General features: G+C 38.4%; 1 protein-coding gene across 1 annotated transcript in view; it reads left to right on the forward strand.

Annotated features, from left to right (window-relative positions):
• The window catches only part of clmna (calmin a), a 28,840-nt gene extending 6,305 nt beyond the window's left edge, over nucleotides 1-22,535 (forward strand). The window contains exons 2-13 of the mRNA XM_032547335.1: nucleotides 8,023-8,084; nucleotides 12,638-12,733; nucleotides 12,821-12,904; nucleotides 12,996-13,088; nucleotides 13,217-13,413; nucleotides 13,487-13,680; nucleotides 15,681-15,763; nucleotides 15,845-17,782; nucleotides 18,938-19,050; nucleotides 20,711-20,777; nucleotides 20,861-20,913; nucleotides 21,944-22,535. Coding sequence (XP_032403226.1) covers nucleotides 8,023-8,084; nucleotides 12,638-12,733; nucleotides 12,821-12,904; nucleotides 12,996-13,088; nucleotides 13,217-13,413; nucleotides 13,487-13,680; nucleotides 15,681-15,763; nucleotides 15,845-17,782; nucleotides 18,938-19,050; nucleotides 20,711-20,777; nucleotides 20,861-20,913; nucleotides 21,944-22,061 — 3,098 coding nt within the window. The 3' untranslated portion in view covers nucleotides 22,062-22,535. The remainder of the gene's footprint in view (nucleotides 1-8,022; nucleotides 8,085-12,637; nucleotides 12,734-12,820; nucleotides 12,905-12,995; nucleotides 13,089-13,216; nucleotides 13,414-13,486; nucleotides 13,681-15,680; nucleotides 15,764-15,844; nucleotides 17,783-18,937; nucleotides 19,051-20,710; nucleotides 20,778-20,860; nucleotides 20,914-21,943) is intronic.
• Nucleotides 22,536-23,309: the final 774 nt, after the last annotated feature.

Raw genomic sequence — 23,309 nt, forward strand, 5'->3', positions numbered from 1 at the left:
GAAGATTTTCTTTTTTGTGAGAAATAACATTTTATGGCATTGTGACTTTTTTGTAAACACTGTTTGTTCTCAGCTGAAATTTAATTTCCGTTTAGGATTTGAATTTTTTTTTTTTTCTTTTTCAATTCAGTTAAAAGCCAAAAACAAATGAAAACCTCCTGTGTCGGCTCTGCTGTGTTTGTGCCGGTGTGTAGCTGGTGAGTTCAGGTGCTGTGGGATAAAAAAGGGAAGGCATCTGGTCAGGTTCACACTTATCTGGAAGTTTGTTCATGCAGCTCAATGTTTAACTGGGTTTGTTGCAGTGGCGTTAGAGGTTAACTGTGTTTTTTACCATTTTTATGATGAAGCTGCTTTGCATTGGAACATGCAGTTCAAATTAATATCCTGATATAGTATGTTATCATTGTGAAACATGATCTATATCACAGTGTTTAAAATTTGTGCTTTATCTCTAATAATTTGGAATGCTTCAATGCAGCTATGAACTGTGAAACAGCAGGACCAAAGCAACAACATTTGAAATTGTTTTACCAGAGAATCCAACAGCAAATTTGATGATTTTAACCATTTCAGTTTCAAAACAAGCTGCAATGCATCCATATGTCCAAACATGCAGAAACAGTTGTAAAATGCAACCAACTTGCCCCATCATGCAGACCTGCTGCTGTTCATTAGATTGACAAATGTATCTGCAAAAGCAAGTCATAATGCAAATGCAAACCCCTCTGACCAAAAATCAGACCCCACAAATGCTAAACTGAGACAAGGCCACAAAATTATTTGCAAAACACATAAAACAGCTACATAAAGACAGCTGACACAATTTGGTAGAGGATTTATTGGTCTAAATAGTCTTGTGCTTTTTAATTTTTATTTTTTTGTTTGTTTTATATTTAGACTTTAGGTTTAAAATAAAACAACATAATGTATAAAGGAACTCTGAAATGATAAAAAAACAATTATGAGTCGATTTGAGGCCTGTTCCAAAAGAACTCTGGCCCAAAGAGGCAACAGTGCAAAAGCTGTTATAAAAATCAGCCATTTTACAAATTAATACTTATAATAAATGAATACTGTACAAAGTGACTGGAAAATGCAACAGATTGGTTAAGAACTGTGAAAATCAAGACACAAAGCTTGGATGGTGACAGCATTCGTGAAGTTTGTCACCCTTTTGTCAGAGTAGTTGCCAAACGGGACCTTAAACCCAAGCAGCAATGTTCAAATGAACAGAAATCTCCTCTCTAGGTTTACTTCATGCTTGTTCATTTAACATTTCTTCCTTTTCAGAACTCCTTTTTCCAGAGCTGTTTGCCTTTACAAACTAATAACATGGATAATGGTTGCAAAGGCAATTAATAGCTGAAATTCTGTAACTTTATACATGTAAAGCAAAGCTGAATAAATCGACTCTGTCGCTCAGCCTTAATACTGACTAGAGATGTGGCAACAAAACAACAAGGGGCCAATTTCCTTTGGATCCGGTAAGCTTGTAATTCCTTTTTTTTTTACAAACTTGTTAAGGAAATTTCAGTATTTTATTCTCTTCATATATACCTAGGAAAAATATCCTACTTAGTCAAAATGACAAGACCTTGATCTTTATCAAAAGATAACAATGTGCCCATATACAGACTCTGAAACTGAACTTTTATATTTTTATTTTGGCTAACTGAAGTGATTTCTTCCCTTGCTGTGTTTTTGAGGAAATGCTCTGAGTCTGACCTGCAGCTTATATAAACCTTCACTACCTGCTCTGCTTCATCTCAGCCTGAAACGCTCATTTTGTGTCTGCAGAGGAAGTTCACCTGCGAGCGTCTGGAGCTGATCCCTTCGTATCTCGGAGTTTCCCCGTTTAATCGCTGTAACGAGCTGCTGCGGCTGCTTTTTGATAATGTGCAGAATGATTTTAGCCGCTGAGCTCTCACTCTGATCTGATGTGACGGATCAAACGGTTACCTTACGGTGACTGAAATTGGGCTGAAGCAGCTCGGCTTTCTTTCTGTGCTGCTTCATGGAGGCACTTCAGGTTCATTAACTTGTTTCCTGTCTGATCTCTCAGATAAAGTGAAAGGAACAGAACATCATCAGAGGGAGGACAGTCCTGGATTTTCCTGAAGGTTCAGTCTGATCTTTAGATTTTATTTTCAGATTATTTCTGCAAAATCAGAGTTTTTCAGACATTAATTAAATCTGAAAGTTGTCAAGGTTTTTGATCTCAGCGTTTGATGAATTAGATGCGGTTTTTAATTGCAACATCTCTGAAGAGATAAAACTGAAACATAAACATTTCTCCCACATGCTGCCTCTAATTATGACTCTGGAAGCTTCTGTTATCTGTCTGGCGTTCAGCTCTGCTTCCAGCTGATGCTTCGGGTATTTATGGTTCTGCTGCAGGACTCCTGAGTCGGTTTATGGTGCTGATAAGGATCCATTAAAACGCAATCAGGATTAACTTGGAGCTTGCACTTACAGAGCGAGGCTGCTGTCAGCTGACAGGATGGAGCCACAACCTGACCTCCACAAAAAGCCACTGCAGAGACTCTGAGAGAGAACGGCATGTCAAAGACCTCCAGCACAGTTTGTGTTATCAGCTCACTGAACTTTGAGCAGCGAGACGGAGAGCAGGAGTCGGGTTTTAAACTAGAGAGGAAGATGCAGCTCCAGATGTTTCTCTGTGGTTTCCGTAGACGTTCTGATTGACTTAAACTGATCTGAACCCATTTGATCGGCTGAGGTTAAAGAGCTAAAAGTGTGTCACATCAATGTTTCTGCACTGAAACGTGTTTATGTGGATGGGAGTGCACAGTGACGGAAGCGGCTGATCGACTCTGTTAATAACTGACCGGCTGCAGGAGTGAAACCGGTTCCGTCCGACTCTGATCAGTTCAGCATCAGTTCATCTTTCTGTCTGGTTATCAGTCATCAACTGTACATCTTTCCAAGTTTAAGCACCGTTACATTCATGTTTCTGCCTGTTTTTGCTGTTTATGTTCTGCTTTTTTTGGCTACCCAGATTTTTTTTTTCAGGAATAAAAATACATTTTGGGATATTCGGGAGTCTGAAGTGGCTCTTGAACAGATTCATGTCTCTGAACAGATTCCTGATTGCTGGCTCTGAATACACTGCAGAACACAAAATCTAATCTAATCTAATTTCTGAATATTAATATAAAGCTCTAGTTCAAACAGCAGATTTTTTTAACCTATAACAAGACATTTTCCCATAAGTGAGTAAAATCTGCCAGTGGAACTTTTTAGAAATATTTAACAATTACTGACTTGAAATAATCTTCTGTGACTTGCTAAAAGTTACTTATAATCTATTTTTGTCTTATTTTAAGTGTAGTAAGATATTTTTACTAGAAATTAGACAAATATACTTGGTAAGATTTCGTGTTTTGCAGTGAAGGTTCTCCGCTTGGAGCAAATTCTGTAAAGTTCTCTGAAACCAGGCAAACAAATTGAATTGATTGATTAGCAGCAGTGCATCAATAAAACTATTTAGTTTGGAGATATTTACAAATCAGGGCTTCAGCAAACTATATAATAAACCGGGAATCAAGAGACACTGACTAGATCTGATTAGAAATACCAGCTTTGCATTCATATATTCTGCAGATACAGAGAGTCTGACTCAGGAGCATCACATAGTGTAATAATGAATGAAGTGACAGGCTGAGGAGTTAGAAACCAGTATGAGATGAGAGGGCGATGGGAGGGAAGTAGCAACTTTAACACCTTTGATTTAGACTTCATCATGTTTATAACATGATTATTTCAGTGAAATTTGTTCTCTAATAGGCGTTTATGAAACTCGGTGGAACACGTGAGCAGATGGAGTGATGAAGACTCTCAGCCTCCCTGTGAACTGTGATCTTACATAACCGAGGCGACGCAGCACTGCAGTGTTCAGGAACACCCCCACCCACCACCCCATCCCTCATGAATATTTTACCATCGCCGCAGCTCTTCCTGCGACTCCTGCAGCCACATTCACACCTCCGCTCTGATCGTTTCTCAGCGGTGTCGCTCGTCATCTTTCATCTCTGAGTCAGTGTTCAGGCTCGGTTTGTCTCCGTGTGGGAGGACGTCAGGAAGAAGTCGGCTGCTCGGCTCTAATTGGCACCCGGGAGGAGAAACTCTGTGGCTGGGAGTCAGATAGTCCCCATGTAGGCAGGAACAAGGAGGAAGAGCCCTGTAATCAGAGACGTCAGGGTGAAACGTGGCTCACAGAGACTGTATTTAGGGAGAAATCACACCTCAGCACTGCATAAACTGGAATCAGTGGACATGGTTGTGTTTAAGGAGAGGTTTAGACCAGAATCAGACGTTTACACTGCAAAAACACAAAATATCACCAAATATTTTTGTCTAGTGTCTAGTGAAGATATCTTTGTACACTTGAAATGAGACAAAACTAACTTACAAGTAACTTTCCAGCAAGATATAGGAGCTTATTTAAAGTAAGCCATTTCTTTATGTTGATGAAAAAATACTAGTTCAACTGGCAGATTATTTCACTTATAACATGTGAGAAATGTCTTGTTATAAATAAAATAATCTGCCAGTGGAACTAGCAATTTTCATCATTTTTAAGAGACTTTTTACTTAAAAAGTTTCTTATCTTGCTGAAATTCTTGCTGAAAAATTACTTGCTCCTATATCTCCTTACTTGTAAGGCAGTTTTGTCTTAATTCAAGTGTACAAAGATGCTTGCAGTTGAAACTAGACCAAACACACATTGTTTAGATTTTGTGTCTTTGCAGTGTAGAGCTCTTTGAAGGTTAACGATGTTAGGAAGACTCCGACTCGTATCGTTAGCTCGCAGTCAGACACATTAAACAGTCTGTTAGGGAACAGCTGGCTGGATTTCTGCTGTTTAATTACACGAACTCATGTTTCATCAGATTAAAGAAAGGACCCACTCATTTAAACTGATCAGGGTCAGGTTGTTGATGTGACTGACGGCTCTGATCTGCTGTTTAACTCCATGCTGTAGAGCTGCACCTGTTCCTGCCCGAGGCTAATAAATAGCCTCCATTATCGGATCTGATAAGACAAACAAACATGGAGTGCAGCATCTGTAGGGCCTGACATGGTTGTTGTATTAACTCTGACTAACCCAGAGGTCAGGATGTGCAGAAGTCTGAACCTCTGGATCTTTTTCTGCTCCTGTTGATGTTTGAGCTGCTCCCGGTTTGTCCCCTCCTCACGCTGTTTTGCTTGGTTTCAGAGCTGTAAAAGCTGCGCTGTAAAGAAATGTTCACTCTGATGTTTGCATGGCAAACAAATGAGCAGCAGCAGCTCTCAGGTTCACACTAAACATCATCTGTGAGATGAAGCAGAGACATCACGTGTTTCTGAGCAGGAACATTACATTTTATCTGACTGTGTCCTGTTTTAATCAAAAACATGCTCAGCGGAGACTCAGGTAACCTGCTGCTTTAGAAACCTTTATGCACCTGGTTTCTGCAGGCTTCACAGCATCAGCATAGAGTTGCATTTCATATAAATCTGATCTGCCAAGATGTTGTTTTGGCATGTTTGTTTATAATAAATTATTTATTCCCTCTGAAAAACATAAAGGTCTAATCTGTTCCTGTCTCTACACAAACACCATTAATTAAAAATCTTTCTCCAGATGAAATAACTTGAAGTGTATCCTAAATACAAAGTCATTATTTACTGAACTTTCTGAATTTATTGTTTTTTATTAGAATAGAACAGTGCATATTAATGAGCATACAATAGCGAAGTAAATACACAAAATTGAGCAAAATCCTAATTTCCATCCATAGTCCCATGAAACAAACACAACACAAAACCACATCATTCATTCAATGTTATAAAAACAATAAAAACAGCAGACAAAAACTATGTTAGTTTGGGTAAACCTATTTTAAGATACCTACATCAAAGTGCTAATATCTTTCTACACAACATCTGTTACAAAATACTAACAAACATTTAGTAGGAAATTTCTTAAAGGTGCTTTAATCCAAACATGGTTGGATTACTGACCAGCCGTGTGTTAAACTGCAGCTTAAAGGGAAAATAGGTGGAGTCACACATTCCAGTCTTTATATCTGTGTTGCAAAGGATGGGCTGCAGTCTGAGTCTATAAATAAAGAAAAAAATTACATTTGACCTCAACAAGTTCACATTTTTACTAGGAAATTAACATGAAACCACGGTTACTGAGATTGGAAGTCAAATGTCACAGAGTATGTAAAATTTGGGCTTAACTGTATCACAAACAGAAATATTTCCTAGAAACCATCCATGAGTTTCTCCACATGTCAATTCAAACTCTGTGCAGTGTTTTTTATTTACTTTTGAATGTTGACCTGATTTGTTTTTCTTTCTGTTATTTAAAAAGAAAACATGATGTGACCGATTTCTTTCTGAACTTTGAGGCGAAACTGGAGTTGAATTCAGGTCAGATTAGTGAAAAGTGGTTTGATTGTGAAAGATCTTAAGTTAAAAAAGGATAATCTCTGAATGTTCTCGCAGTAAAAACTGAAGGACATTTCAACAAAACCAGGAAGTTGGATCACTTCATGCAAATTGTTGGATATTTAGATTCTTCCGGTTAAAAACCTGGATCTGTTCAGGTTCTGTGTTGCATGTTTGTGGTTTCAAAGAAAGCAGAATCACTGAAGTCGCTCCTGATTTCATCTGTGACATTCGTCAGCCGCCCTGCGGAGCAGATCTTCTTCTGTTCAGAATGCTGTTTACATCATTACAGCAACCACAGCTCTCATTACCTGTTGTGTGCTGGAGGGGGTGGGACTGAGTCATTCAGGACATAAAAATGAGTAACAGGTGACTGCTGCTATGGCAACGCTTCAGAGCTCCTCCCATCACTTCCTGCTCTGTTGAGCATCAGGTTCCCCACTTTGAGAGAGATTAAAAAAAAAAAAAACCTCCTGTATCTCCCAGGATCCATAAACATAGATTTTACATTCGAGCTGAAACATAAACTTTGCTGTGATTATGCAGTTTGTCCTGAAGCAACTCCGTCAGCAGCAGAGATGAAAGAGGACGACTGTTTCTGATCACATCAGCTGCTGTTTGAAGGAAGCTCAAATTTGAACTGTTAGAGATTTGATAAAATGCATGTGGTATGCCAGATATTCATATAAACTAAATAAAGGGACACATAGCATCTTTTTTTTGTCACTGTCTGACTTTAAATCAGACTAATCTTTTCCTTTTTAAGGTCAGTTATGATTGCCAAAGTTTTTTCTGTTTGCTAAATAGCAGAAAATGAGAGGGATATTATACTTTAGAGAATTTTATCAAGGTTTACATTCACAAATGTCTTCCACTAGTTTGCTTGAATTTTGACCCATTCCTTTTCCCAGAACTGCAGTAAATGATGCTGGTTGGAAGTGTGTGAACATCTGGCTTTATTAAATGTGACAACCCACTGACGCACAAACATGTTAATACGTTTACACCTTCTGCTGTTAAAAAAACACTGAAACTCTCAATTTTTCTCAAGAAACATGAAATTAAAATCCTCTGAAATGCTTCTCCTGCTTTTTTCTGCAGTTATAAATGAATAATTTAATTATATTGGTACATAGTGCTGAAGTGCATCAGGTCGGAAGGAGTTTATTTAAGAAAAGTCACTGGAAGTTTGATTTTATCTTTAAAATACATAAAATAAAGACAATTTTCCTCTCTCAAATGGAACATTTATTAGTTGCTGCATGAATCCACCTCTTCTGTTATATTTTATAGGTGTTTATCTATGTTTAGTGTGTAACAGTGAGCTATGAATAGAAACCAACCAATTTATGTCTAATAATGTCATTAAAAATTAGTCAGTGAGTGGCCACAGTTGTAAATATCCTGTCTTTGAGTGATGCAGAGAAATTATCCAATTTGTATGTTTCTTAAACAAGACGGAAGCGGAACAGGAATCGATAATAATTCTGTCTGATGTTACGATCTCTGAGTTTTCTTCACATTTCTGCAGCCTCTTATGCTCTCCCTGTTTGTGTGTTTCAGTGGAAAGAGAGGTGGTGCAGAAGAGAACCTTCACACGATGGATGAACCTGCATTTAGAGAAGGTCTGTTCCATTTACACCTCAGGGAAAGTTTGTTTTATGTTCAACTGTCCCGAAACGTCAGCGTTTGTGTGAGAGCGCCCCCTCTCTGCTGAAGTGGGGGCGTGGGACCCTGAAGCTCCTGCATGGATGTCATAATGAGAAACTGCTGAACATGACCCATTCATGCTGTGTCAGCTGTAACTCGACACCTGCAGCCCATTTGTGTTTTATGGTCTGATCTTTGAAAATGTGAATATGCAAACATGCAAAGTGAGATCAGCTGCAGGTTTCAGGCTGCAGGCATCAGCGGGAAAAGGAGATGGTCCAAACTTTATTACAGGAGAAAATCACTACATTAAAAACAACAGATATTTTGCCTACTCACCAATAAAGTCTGCAGTACTTTAATTAAACACATAAAGTAGTAAGAGTTGTTGTTAAAGGTGCATTCGTACATTTTATAGATCCAAAACTTTCATAGGGTTTAGCAAGTTTCTAGGTATCAATTTTGTTAATTTTGACCAATAAAATCAGGATTTAAGTCACTCCTACTTTGAAAACACTTTTTGTATTTTTCCAAGTTTAATAAATTAATTAGAAGCAGTTTAGGTTGCAGCAAAGTCAGTTTTTGAGTAAATGTTTCTGGACAGATGTTGATAAAAAGTTTGGTTATTTAAAGACAAATAACTTCTGTTGTTGGTAATATTTTCTACTTAAATTGTTTTTTTGGGGGGTTTTTTTACGTCATCTGTGATAATTTTGCCCTAAATAAAAATAGAAAGTCTCCATTTACATCAACACCTGTGCTGAGAGGGGCAAATGTTAGAGCTTTAGACAATAAACTGAAATAAACACAAACAGGTAAAATAGAGAACTAACTACTGGAAAAAAATGTATTGTAAAGTTTGCATTTTGTAGCAGGTAGCTGAGGGTTAAACAAAAATAAATCTCTGTTTTCTTATCAAGTGTAGAACTATTTACATGCTGACAATAACAATGTAAAAATCTATTTCTGCTGTTCAGACAACATTAACTTCAATTAGCTCATATTCAGGATGATCAATAATCAGATTATGTTTATAGATTCAGATGCTAAACTCATGTTGGGTTGTTTAAACCTCCATCATTCTGGAGACTTTAATCATTTATACTGACCAAGTTTGACCTTTTATTTTAACTGTAAGCACAGAGTCCAATAGAGTCACAACAGAACATTGTTTCTGACCCAGAACTGAACAATGACTGTCTGGAAGGAGGCAGGAGTTACAGGGGAGCAGAGAGACGGGATGTGGGCAGAGTTAAACACTGCAACATTGTCCCAAATTGGTCCAAATACATTGCCTCTGTCTTATTTATTTAACAAAGTCCAAACTTTTATGCTGGGCTTGACTTGCCTCGGGATTCCCATGGATCAGTGCATCTGTATGTTTTTTGTGTCTGTCTTCCGAAACCCCCAGTTGACTGCAGTGGGTGGCCGTTCATACTCATCCTGATGGAGGTTTCTTCCTGTTTAAAAAGTAGGATTTATTGTTTAGAATAAGGAATTGCTGTTAAGTTCGCAATTAAACGTTACAGTGTGGCTGTCCAAACTCTTTTTCACCTGGGCCAAAATTATAAAGTCAAAAGAACTTGTGGGCCAAAAAAAGAAAGAAAAAGAAAATATCTTCTTTTTTTTTTTTACCTATTCAACAATATTTTGTCAACCCGGAGTAATAAAAACAAGATTTAGGTCACTCTTACTGAAAAGTGTATAACCAAGTTTGAGTCATTAAAAGCAGATCTGGTTGCACCAAAGTCTGCTAAATACAGACGTGGTCCTAAAAAGCTGTTGTTGTTGTAGACAACATTTTTTATTGTAAGGCTTTAATATGTTTGTAATAATTTTGCCCTGATTAAAAATAGAACGTCTCCATCTACATTCTGTGCCAAGGTATGCAAATTTGTATATTTTTTTAATTGCAGTCAAAGGCCTCACAGAGACAGTCCAGGGGACACAGTTTTACATTTCTGTGTTAAACTTTACTATAATATATAAATTATAGTACTTTATTACAACTAGACAATAATTGGAAAGTCTATATAACTTAACTGATTTGATTTCTGTACATAATTTGGATCGGTTTGTCTTTCAAAATGTCCTCAGGAGGCATGTTGTCTGAATTCAGATGAACTGAGGTCAGAACTTGGTTCTTGGAATGACATCACTTCCTATTTTGAGCCAGAAAACCAGCAGGATTTAATCGTTGATGTGTGAACGCCGGCTGTGAGCATTGCAGGATAATTGCAACATATTTCTGTGTGTTCAAACGGAGAAGGAATATTCTTAAAAAAAGAAAGTGTGTTGGTTGGAATTGCAACTATAAAAATTTTATACAGCACAGCTCACAACCTTTGTTACATTTTTTGTTCCTTCAGTATTGAACCTTTTTTTAAAAATATCCATTTAACTTCAAGAGAACCATTACACCTGTTGCTCTGGGGTTTATATGGACTCATGCATTTTAAACTCATTTGTGGGAAAATGGAGAAAGTATAATTTTGTTATTATATTGTGGTTTTTGTACACACATAATAATGTTTGTGTTTCTCTGATGAAAATAATGAACACTTTACAGCCTGAGTCGTTAGCCACTCCGCTGTGAGACAACATAAGCATATTTTCATGACCACAACCTGCCTTTTCTTTTTCTCTATAAAAAAAGATAAAATATATACATACACGCACTGTTTCTTTATCCTTTCTTTCTTCTGAAGTTTATAAATTTAGCGTTGATGTGTCAAACTCCTGGTTTGTGCACACAGTCTTGGCCAGCAAAGCTGATACTGAATCATGTTTTTTTTAAATTTTGTTACTAGTACTTGCTTCTTTTATCTAATATTTTAGTTACTTTGTTTTGCAATGCAATCTTGATTATCAATATAACAATTGGTATCTTTTATGTTGTTGTAGGTGCAAACGCCCATAAGATTGCAACCCAAATATAATGTAAAAATCAATAAATCACAAAAGAAAGTTAAATATACAGCCATGCAAACAAAGACTGGCTCCCACAGTCTTTCCATTTTCACAGGAATGCAAGTTGATCCTGGAAACTCCTGCATTAAACAGATTGCAGCAATAAAATGTAATGAAATGGATTAGAAGTATAAATCAGTAAATGCAAACAATCCAATAGGTAAAAAACAGACACGATTAGTTTGAAGAGCTGCCACCACATTTTCTTACGTCATACAGAGAAACACTCAGTTCTGCTCTGAATAAACGTTCAGAGGAAACAGAATCAGTGAAGTGAAAGTGATGCTGCCTGCTGACAAGCTGTGGAGTTATGAACTGTTGGTGTATTGATCCTCTGCAGCCACCAGCCAGTTAGTGTCTGTCTCTTTTGGGTGCATTTGTTGTGTTGTTTTGTTTTGCATTATGCTCTGTTGCTATTATTACTGCGACTCCAGCCTCTGCAGTCTCTGTCCTCAGTGTAGTTTGTGAACAGTGAGTCTCAGCGTCTGATTGTCTCTTTTGTCTCCCGTGACACAATAATCCTCTCTTCTCTCCCTCTGTGTGTCTGGCCTGCTGTCAGAGCTCTGACCCACTAATTAAACAATCAAGCACTTGTTTTCAGCCATCTTGGAACGTTCCAGCTCCTCAACCCCCCCTACCCCAAACGGCCTCCATGTCCCAGCAGGTTCATGTCAGGGCTCAGTTTCTCAGGCTCCTCTCTCTGATGCAGTGATAATCTGCATCCATCATCACCTTACCTTGTTTGTCTTCAGAGCTGCTCCAGTAGATACATCTGGACTTTTCTGAGCAGGACGATTTAATGGAACCCGATCCATCTGCAGCTATGATGTTTAATTATTCAGTCTTAAAACCAGACTAATGGAGGATTTCAGTTGGCAGAGTTGTGACCTGCAGCTTAGACAAGTCAAAACCACGTCACCATAGTGACCATTAGACCATCCGCTCTGAGTTTGGACGTTTTATTATAAGTAATTAAATTCTTTTCTTATTCTAAAATGCAACAACATAGCATTCTTTTAGTGTACATTTGATAATTTGTAGCAAAGAATGCATCTGCAGCTAAAAAAATACTTCTAACATCAACATGTGAGAAGCGAATTTCTTTCTGTTTGACTCCTGTCAACACAGTTTAAGGCTGATCTGTTAATTAGTTTTTGGATTAACCAGTTAATGATCGGTAGCTAAAGGTGCTTGATCGGAGATTTTTTAAACAGAATTTGCAATGGTTAAAGCAAAAACTGTTCTGGGTGGAACATACTTACAAACAAAGGTGTTGTTCTTTCTGCAAATGGTCTTTTTTGACTCTTGTCTGTTAATCTGCTGCTTTATTAACTAAGGGAAGCTTGTAACTAATCACAAAAACCTTTGACAGGAAGATTCAACCTGGATATAAAACATAAAGCCTATTTATCCCCTGAAGAAAAGTGAATTTAGTGCCTTCAAACAACAGTTGAGATGGTTTTCCACTTGAAATGTTTTGGAAAAAGATGAGGGTAGATATAATATGAGATGTTCAGATTTGACCTTAAATCCTGAATAAAAATGTGTCTCTCCTCAGTGTGACCCGCCGCTGCAGATCCAGGATCTGTTCCAGGACATCCAGGATGGATACGTCCTCATGGCTCTGCTTGAGGAGCTGTCCGGCTGCAAACTGGTCAGACTTTAATGTTTTTAATCATTTACATGTAAACTCATGACGCCCTGAGCAGCCATGTAACTGCTCACTTTTTCCATCTCGTAGCTCCACGGCTTCAAGAAGTCCTCCCATCGGATTTTCCGACTCAACAACATCGCTAAGGTGCTGTCCTTCCTGGAGGAGAGAAATGTGAGTCAGTCTCTCGGAGGGTTGGCTGTTTTTGAGCTGATTCCTGTCAGATCTGCCAGTTTGTTAAAGCTGGATTAATGTGTTTTTCCAGGTGAAGCTGGTCAGCATCGATGCAGTCGACATCGCTGATGGAAACTCCTCCATCATCCTTGGACTCATCTGGAATATCATCCTCTTCTTCCAGGTACTTCCTGTCTCCCTCAGCATCTTCATTACTTTCCCCTCCTTTGACCTGTTGTTCCCAGTTATGTAGGGGTGACAGACATTTTTGACATTCAAAAAGTCTAATCGAACTTCTCCATCTCCACCAAGATCAAGGAGCTAACGGGAAACATCCGGAGCCAGTTCCCCTCCTCGTCCAGCTTGTCATCCATCCCCACCAGCTCCGACTCCGACACGTCCTTCAGCAGCACGCCGTCAGAGGAGCGACAGTCTGCTGCCGCCACCATGAGGGAGAACAGCAAGGCCATAAAGAAACTGCTGCAGTGGATCCAGAGGAGAACCCGGAAGTGTGTTGGCTGTAGAACAAAATAAAACCCAAACCGATGATGATGTCTGATCTGATCTCTTGTGGTCTCATAGGTACGGTGTGGCCGTGCAGGACTTTGGGAAAAGCTGGACCAGTGGTTTGGCCTTCCTGGCCGTCATTAAGTCCATCGACTCCAGCCTGGTGGACATGAGGAAGGCCCTGCTGAGGACTCCCAGAGAGAATCTGGAGGACGCCTTCAGGATAGCTCACTACAGTTTGGGAATACCTCGACTGCTGGAGGCTGAGGGTAAAAATCACAGCTTCACATATTTGATCCTTGACTCAGTCGCTGTTTGCTGCTGACGCTGTGACACATTCCTGATGCTCTGATAAGATGGACTCAAACACCAAACAAGGATAAAAACAGGCTCAGTCACAATGCACTAGCAGAGTTTACTCATGTTTTAAACCCGTTGGTCCGTCTCACTGAAGGCAACTAAAACTAGTCAGAAAACGTTTCCATTCATGGTTTAATTTAGTGTGAAAAGGATAATGAAACAGGTTTAACTTACTGAAGCAGCTCTGTGTTTACGAGATTTACCTGATAACAACCTGAATAGGGAATGATTGAAACCATCAACTTGTTGGCACAGCACGGAAAGTTTGACCAGTCAGACAACACTGCAAAAACACAAAATGTTACCAAGTGTTTTTGGTGTAGTTTCTAGTGCAAATGTCTTAGTACACTTAAATTAGTACACTTAAAGATAAAACTAACATACAGGTAACTTCTCAGTAAGTTAAAGGAGTTTCTTTTAAGTAAACAATTCTTTAATATTGATTAAAAAAGTTTCACTGCAGATTTTTTCATTTATAGCATGGGAAAAATATCTTATTATAAGTGAAATATTTTTTAAAATTCATATTAAGGAGTTATTGACTTAAAACAATCTCCTACATCTTGCTGAAAAGTTATTTTTCCAAGTGTTCTGAGATATTTTCACTAGAAACTACACCAAAAATACTTTGTAAGATTTTGTATTTTTGCAGTGAGGGGAGTTGCAGTAGCTTTATCAGAAATCAGCAGGTTGTATTCAAAGGGCAAAAATCCAGATTTCCACTTTTCACTAGACTGGCTTCAGTGAAACACCTCCATAGAAGTCCTTAAAAACTTCTATGGAGGTTTTTTCTGCTCTTAAAAACGAGCAGAAAACAAAAGGTTGAAACTGTTATGTGATTGGTTACAGCTTTAAGGAAATTTAACCAGTCAAAGCAGTAAAGTAAGACAAGTGGAACCATCAGCTGAAAAGGTCAACCTTCAGTCAAACCTGCATCCTGGTGTTATATTGATATTATTTGGAGTTTTATCAGTTTATTCTTCACTGGAAACAAAACCAGTTTGTTCCTGTTTTAACCTTTGTGCTGTTGTGTCTCCGTCTGCTGATACAGAAGCAGGAATGTTTTACTGGTGCATCAAAAAAACCAGTTAGATCAGGAAGTTTGATGAGAGATTAGATGGTGCATATGTTACATATGCAAAGATTCTTTAAAGGTTTTCACATTTTTTCAGTACCTGATAGTAAATTCCTGGTTATTGGTGATATACAGCACCATTAATGTGTCCAGTATTTTAAATAATTGAGCTTAGCTAATTGTTTAATTTTAATGGTCTTTAAGTGGTTCCTTAGTAAAAATTTAGGCTCCATGATTAAAAAAGTGGCTAAGGTGTTCTAAATTGATCTTTGATGGTAAAATATATTATGTGTAAGGTATAAAAGAAGGTGTAAGATTAAGCACAGTTCATCTCACACCTTCAAAAAAGATTTACCCATTGATTATTGAGAAGGATGCAGATAACTTTCAATATAGAAATTTAAATTGAAACAGACAAATTAGTTTTTAAAATAGAGAGATGCCTATTATTTCGCATGCACTCTGCAAAGTTCCCCTAAGTTCTCAGGGCTCACCTTTTCTTTGGTATCAAAGAAATGGTCCAGGTATCAATATCTGCAGACCCCACACATTCTGGACACGAACTGTTTAGACTTGTACCTTCAAGTCGACGCTATATAGCACTATTTGCAAAAACAGACAGTTTCTTCTCCCAGTTTGTCTCTTTAATGGAAACTATACTAAAGAATTATACTCATGCAGATATGCATATTTATAAAAATACCTTTTATTCTCCAGCAAGTCTTTTTATATATTTATATTTAAAATGAGAGCAAAGCAGATTCTAAGTCAGATTCCTTGTTTTGTGGACAAACTTAGAGGTTAAAACTGATTCTGTTTTTTTTTTCTGTGTAGACGTGACTATAAATGCTCCGGATGAGCAGTCCATCATCATGTATGTTTCCCAGTTCCTGGAGCACTTTCCCGGCACACAAGAGGTAACGAAATGTTACTCTAGATTTTCACAGGTTCTGATTCTGACAGAATAAAACTTATGAATATCTGTGTTTCCCTCACAGTCCGAGGAACCCTCCCAGGTGATTGAACGAAGCGTCTCCATGGGCAGACTCAACTTCCGTGACATTGACTCGGAGCACATGAGGAACGGAGCCCATTTCAGCAGAGTGAAGCAGCGTTCCTACATGTTCCAGAAGGACTCCACCCAACCTCCACCTAAACTCCTGATCTCCTCAGTGTCGGAGGACAGAAGCGTCTTGGAGCCGCGGTTCAGGGTGGCTGCAGCTCGATCGTGGTCAAGCGACGACATTTTATCAGACCCCCCCCACGCCGAAGACGTCTCCATCAGAGAGACCGGCAGCGACGTTCTGCAGGACTTTGGTTCCCCTCAGCAGTCCTTCACTCACTCACCCTCATCAGTACCAGAGTCGCTGATTGGAGACTCTGCCATCAACTCTCCAGACTCCTGGATGGAGGGGGAACTGAATCCGGACCGGTTCTGTGAGAGTCGCAGTGACAGCTCTTTATGTGACAGTGGGACGGCCTGGGATGTTTACCGGGCCACGCCGGTGGAGGTGATGCCGTACGATGAGGGATTTATCTCCTCCGTTGAGGACCGAGCTCCTGATGAATCCATTATTGAGACATACATTGATGAAGGGATGAGCTCTCTGGACAGAATTGATATGGAGACTGAGAGAAACCAAGAAGAATCGGAGATCACTGAGACTCTAAACCATGAACCACTCTTGGCAGCTGATGTTGAAGAAACCAAACTTATGGGTGTGGATGAAATTCCAGTGCAACAGGACGCAATTTCCAAAATACAAGAACCTTTGGATAGGGTGTGTGAAACAGGACTGTACCGCTTTGATGCTGGAAATCTTGAGAAATCAGATCAGTTGAACCAGTTTGAGCCTTTCTTTTCCACTGAACCACCTGAAGAGATCCCTCTGATTAAACAGGATGGAGAAGGAAGTCACCAGGATGGACAGTTTCCTCCTGAGCAGACGCCTCAGGAGGAAACAGATTCAACTCCAGAGGATAAATTAGAGGAGCTGCATGACACGTCAAAGAGTTTTAATGAAGGGAATGACTCAGCTGTTGAATGCCAAGATATTTTAAGGGACTTCTCACAGTGTGAGGAGACCAGCAGCTCAGAAACATCAAATAAACATTCAGTCAAACCAAGTCTGAACATTCCTCTGATCTCCATTACCAGTGAGCCAGAGGAACCGGATGAAGAGACAGAACCTTGCCCAGTAATACTTGATCAGGACGAACATGAAGATCAGCAGAGAAACCCAGAGGTCCAGAGTTTGCAAGGTCCGGATCCACCAAGCATTGTTTGCAGTGAGGCTACTGGACAAGAACATCCAGAGATCCCGTCCAGTTTGATACCAGAGAACAATAAACCAATGACAGACCCAGAAATTGAGTCTTTAAATGAACCAGGTGACCAGAATGGGACTCATCCAGAAAGTGACTACAATGATAACAGGAAACAGGAGGAAGGGCTTCCTGGGAATCATTCCCTGGAAGATGGATGTGACAACCAGCCTGAGAATCCTAACGGAGACGGAAAGTTTCCGTCTGATGGACACCGGGACACACTGACTGAAAGGGAGACGGGGGACAGCCCACAGAACCTCCTGGACTCTTTTGATGGCTTCCAGAACGTTCTGGATGCAGAACCTCAGAAGCTGAACGGTCAGATAGGGATGCCGTGTTCTCCACCAGCAGATTTACCCAGAAACTTGGAGCAGCTGTCGTCTCACTTCGACAGACTTTCTCCCATAGAGGAGCTGGTCGGTGACCGGATTGAACCCATGGATCTGTTCTACCCGGACAAAGAGGAGTCCGTTCTTCCAGAACTTCCTGACTCAGACATGCAGAGGTGGCCTTCGGTTCTGAGCGTCTCTGCTCTCCAACCAGCGCCACCTTCAGACAGACCGGAGGACCTACAGGTGGACTTCCTGAGTGGAGAAGAGCAGGATCGTGTAAGATTTCTTTTATTTATGATGGGTTCAGAGTCTGGGTCATGTCGTTCCTTAAAGAGATTCTGGATGTCAGAAGCATTCAAAGAAAACAAATGTTTAAGGCTGCAGCTAACAAATAGTTATCAGTTATTCTGATGATTAGTTGGTTAAATTTATTGGATAAATATTGAAATAATTTTCACATTCTGCAGATTTTTTGCTATGCTTTTTAATATAACTTATTAGAAATACACTAAAAGATGCAAATAAGCAAATAAACCTTTTGCTGTTTTAACTAAGAAAATAAACATTTTATTGTGTAAAATTCAATCGAATCCTTGCAGTGAATGTTTGATCATTTGATGCATCTACAGCTAAAAAAAAATACTTTTAACATCGAAATGTGAAAACTAAGCCCTTTCTGCTTGACTTAAATTGATAGAATGCAATCTGTTGATTAGTTTTGTAATAAGCAATTAATAATTAAATTTTTTTCATTTTTATTTTTTAAAGAATTTGAACCAGATGAATCAAAAAAAAGCAACTTAAGAATTTTGGATAAAAAGTACAGATGAAGTTTTTTTTATTTTAAAAAATAAAAAAACATCAGTCTTTAAATGAACCAATACTGTATAACTGTATTATACAGTTTATAATACCGAAACTGTATTATATATTTTTTATACAGTTTTGGTTTAATTACTGCTGAGAATTTGTTGTTTTTTCTGGAAATTGCCTTTTTTATGAGTCTGTGCACTCCAGTTAACGATTTAATTAATTAATTGATTGCTAAATTAGTTGCCGATTACTTCAGTAATTGATTCATCAAGATTAATCAGATTGATCGTTTCAGCCCTAGTTTTATTATTCTACAAATTATCTCAATGATCAGGTCAGCTTCACAGTTTGTTTAGCTGCTGGACAAAATTCAAATGTATGCAAATGACTCTATGTGGGTGTGGTGGTGTTTAACAGGGAACTCTGAGTTAGTTTGGTAACACAGTGAACTTACTGAGCCTGACAAAAAAGAAAACAGAAATAAACCAACCATATTTCTGATATTATTGATTATTTAGAAGATTTCAAATAGAAGTTTGTTCTGATTTTCTCTATGATTCCTTCTGACTGATTTATTGTTTTGCTAAAGGCATCTTAACTTTTTTTTTAACCAATCAGACGCCTCCTGACTCGCCTCTATCCCAGGAGCAGTGTCTGATGTGCGGAGTGACGATCGGCGCTCCGCAGGCCGCTGATGTTTCAGAAGCAGACAGCAAAGCAAGCTCTCTGAGGTAGGGCTTCTATTCTGGTACTGTGAGAACCAGACCAGACCCGAGGGACAGCAGTGGGACCGTTCTGACCCAAATCCTCTCTGTCTGCTCACAAGTTCCCAGAAATGTATCTGAGAGAGCTGCAAGAATGAATCACTGCAGCTTAAAGGCAGGAGGAGAGGATTATAGACGCTAATGTGCTTCAATTAATTCTTACATCACAGATTAACTGGGTTCCTGTTCTTCAGTCGGATTCATGTTTGTAATCCTGCAGACTGTCAGACATCAGACCTGTTTTTCTGACTCCGTCATGTTTCAGCTGCAGCCTTTTGGGTTCTGTAGTCATTGAAAGGGATTCAGTCTGCATCAGAAAGCATGAATATACTGCAGGAATAAAAACATATCTAGATCATGAACGTCCTGGTTGTTCCAGAATGTATTGATAAAACCCATTAACAAACTGCATTTGATGAGTACTTCATCACAGATTTTTTTTTTAGTTCTAATTTAGAAATTGTTTGATATTTGCGTTTATTTATGATGGTAAATGTGGTAATGTGTTTTATTTGGCACATCAATCACAAACAATTACTTGACATCAAGTACGGTAGAGGCAGCAGTGTAGTAAAAGTAAAAAATACTGCCACCTGCAGGTGGGAGTTAGCATCATCTGTTTAAACCCAATACTTTTGACAATTTTTGTGTTTCCCCAAAAGTTTGGGGATTTTGAATTTCTGAGAAACTTTTGAGGGTCTAATTGGTGTTATTTGGGAGTAAACAGATAAAAATGCTTCATTTGATTAAAATAACATTTAAGCTCACCATTGTAATGTTGAATAGGAGTTCCTCTAGTCTAGAGGGCCACATTGCAAGCTATGGCGGGCTGGATTTGGCCCACGAGCCTTGAGTTTGACACACGTGTCTTATAGGATGTTGAGTGATTTATGGTTGGATAATTTTATTTTAGGTGCACTGCAGAATACAAAATCTTGCCAAGTCCTTTTAATATAGTTTTTAGTTCAAATACCTTAGTATATATTAAACAAAACAAAACTGACTTACAAGTAACTTTTCAGCAAGATATAGGAGCTTGTTTCACGTCAGTAATGTCTTAATCTTGATGAAAAATGATTAGTTCCATTTTTCCCATGTTAAAAATGAAATAATCTGCCAGCGGAACTAATATTTTTTCGTCAATATTAAGTAATTATTGTCTTAAAACAAGCTCCTCTATTTTGCTGAAGATTTACTTTTAAGTTATTTTTGTCTTATTTCAAGTGCAATGAGATATTTGCACTAGAAATTAAACTAAAAATACTTGATAAGATTTTGTGTTTTTGCAGTGTGGGGGATTTAAAATCAGAAGAAGAATGATATATAATATATATATGCAACTGTTTGAAAAACAATGCATATATCAAGGGGATTGAGGATTTTATTGAAAACTTCCATACAGCTGTCACATGAAGCAACAGTGAACTGAATTTTCCAGTATCACAAGTCTAATTGAAACTGAGCCGAAGTGAAATAAATCCTCTGAGAGTTGCTGTAGCTCTGAAGGGAAATAAACAAGACGGGCGTTGAAGTCAATAAAACAGACTTCAAATTAAAGGTTTCAAGATTTCCTGATACTATGGTGTGTCTCGCTTTGTGACCTGAGCTTATGGATTCTGTGTTTTAGGTTGGACTCGGTCCACATCCCTCCGGTGCTCCGACACAGAAAAGGAGGTCGCCTCTCAGACTCCACGGTGAGTTCAATCCTCTGGCTTCTCCTCTGTGGGCGCTGATGTCTTATCGATAGTAAATAACAATAATTATTTATGTCTGACAGGACAAACCGAGAGCTGCGCCCAGAAGAGCTGAAGCTGAAGACTCTGATTTATGGTGAGGACACCTCTTTTACATTCTGCACCACTCTGTTTATCTGCAGCTATTTAAAGAGATGTGAGCTCAGAGTGGTGTTGAGCACGTTGCACAAAATGCGGAAGGAGCAGAAATGTTGCAGGAGAAAGGGAGTTGTGGGATGTTTTCAACCCATTCTATAATCATCAAATTCATTTTGGATTATGGCTCAGAACTGCTGATTTCATTTGGACTGCATTCAAAGACTAAAATACCTGGGGATAAAAATGCACCCCTGCAATCCATCTGATCCTAAATCTGAATTTAATCATCCTGTGGTCCGGCTTTATTTTCCTGTTCCAAACCCTAAGCCTTCTCTGATGAGTTTAAACATTGCCCACAATTATGTTCTCTTTATGATGGGAAAGAAATTAAAGATGATGATGGGATAGATTTACTTCTATCTCTCCCCCTGGTTTTTAATTGACTTTTTAACATTAAAGACGACCTATGAAGTACCTGGCAACAAAAAAAGAAAAAGATTACAAATGGGAGAAGTAAAATGAATAAATAAACCACCAAGAAACAATGAACTACTGTTTATAGACTGAGTCTGTAATATATTGGAAAACATTGCATTATTGTGGTAATAAAAATATATTAGTTGTGAAAATCTTTATATTTGTGAGTGTATTTCCCAACACAGCTGCTGCTACTTTGTTTCCAGACTTCCTCTGAAAAGAAAAGAACATCCTCAGGGTTTACTCTAATCTACAAAAACCAGTGGGAACCCTTACCACTTAGAAATATTTTAAAAACGGCTATAAATCAGTGTTACAGACTGAAATGTGCTTCAGCATAATACTTTGAAACCTTCTGCTGCGTCTGAAGTCTGCAAAAGGTGTTTTCTGTAAAGCTCTGCCTGCAAAATCTTTTATCTCCAAATTTAGATATTTTTAACAAGTCCTCAGGGAATCTGTGTTGATTTTATTTTTCAAACCTCTTCTGTCTTTTTTTGTCTAAACCCTGAGCCGTCTGATCTGAGTGAAGTGTTTCTGTGTGTGTTTTTCAGGTGGAGGGAGAACTGGGAGCTGTGTGTGCTGCTGCTGCTGTGGCTGCTGCTCTACTCCTTCATGGTTCTCCCACAGATAGACCTGAAGACGCTGCCGAGCCTGCTGCTCAACCGATAAACACACACATCCACGCCCACACGCACGCACACACACACCCACGCACACCCCCACACACTCACACACACTTACTAAAACACACATTAAACACTCTGACACTGACTCAGAGCTTAGCTGCCGCCCTCCTCTTCATCACTGACTGCACTCCAGCTTAAATGAAGGCTTTTTATTCTTTCTTTCTGACTGAATTAATGTTGTTTTTGATTTACTTTTGTAAAAACAAATATATTTGTGTTATTTTAATAGAAAATGTTCTGCTTTTATGTAAACAATGAAGTCTACAAATGTAAATTTACAGATTCATAAAGTCGGGAGAAAACTTAAACCTGCTACTTTAAATTTTAATCACTCACATAGATCTAATCATCAGAGAGAGAATAAATAATTTTATGGATATTATGAAAAGTTTCTGCGTAACTGCCGAGAAAACATGCCGCCACAGGAACATTTTGTAAAAAAAAAACAAATAAAAAACCCAGTAATTTATCAATAAAACTTTCATTTTCTGATGTAAGATATGGAAATTTAAACTTGAGTTAGTAATTTTTTTGACTGTTATAGCCCCATAAAAATGAATTACCAAGTAATTTTTTGGTTCATTTTAGCCACAGTTGCTTTATCATTTTATTTTTTCATCCTATAGATGAAAAAATAAAATGATTTCTCAGTCTGAAATAAGACTTAGAAATTCAGTCTCATTTCATTATTAAGTCCAGACAGTTATTTTAACTATAATGCTGCCTGATGATGCAAAATATTTGGTTTTGAAATGCTCCTTTACAGACATGAGCAGATTAACAGAAGTTTGGGTTTTTGATGCTCCACCTTGGAGCATCATTTATTCTCCACTGGTTCTCTAACGTTCTGCACAGACTCAGTGACATTTTGCCATTTTGCTGATTGATCAGCTGGTTCATTCTGAAGGTCTACGTCTGCATGCTAATGTGCAGAATCACAACGCTGTGAATTGTGATAAGTTTCTGTTGCATTTGCAGGAAATTTAACTTTAAGAAAACATATATAAAGTCCTGTTTAAAGTTTTAGAAGGTTTTTGCAAAGCTTGAACCAGGGAATAAATCATGCATTTGGACTGAATCAAAGCCGGTGTGTATCAGGGGCTGTAACGCTGACAGATCTCTGATCTGTAAATAAAACACAATTACTGAAGATTTATGAAGACAAAGAATGTTAAAAGTTGGTCAAAGTTGGCTGTGATTTTTCACCCACATCTGAACCAGTAATGTATCC

This window comes from Xiphophorus hellerii, chromosome 19 (genome assembly GCF_003331165.1).
Source record: "Xiphophorus hellerii strain 12219 chromosome 19, Xiphophorus_hellerii-4.1, whole genome shotgun sequence".
Lineage (NCBI taxonomy): Eukaryota > Metazoa > Chordata > Actinopteri > Cyprinodontiformes > Poeciliidae > Xiphophorus > Xiphophorus hellerii.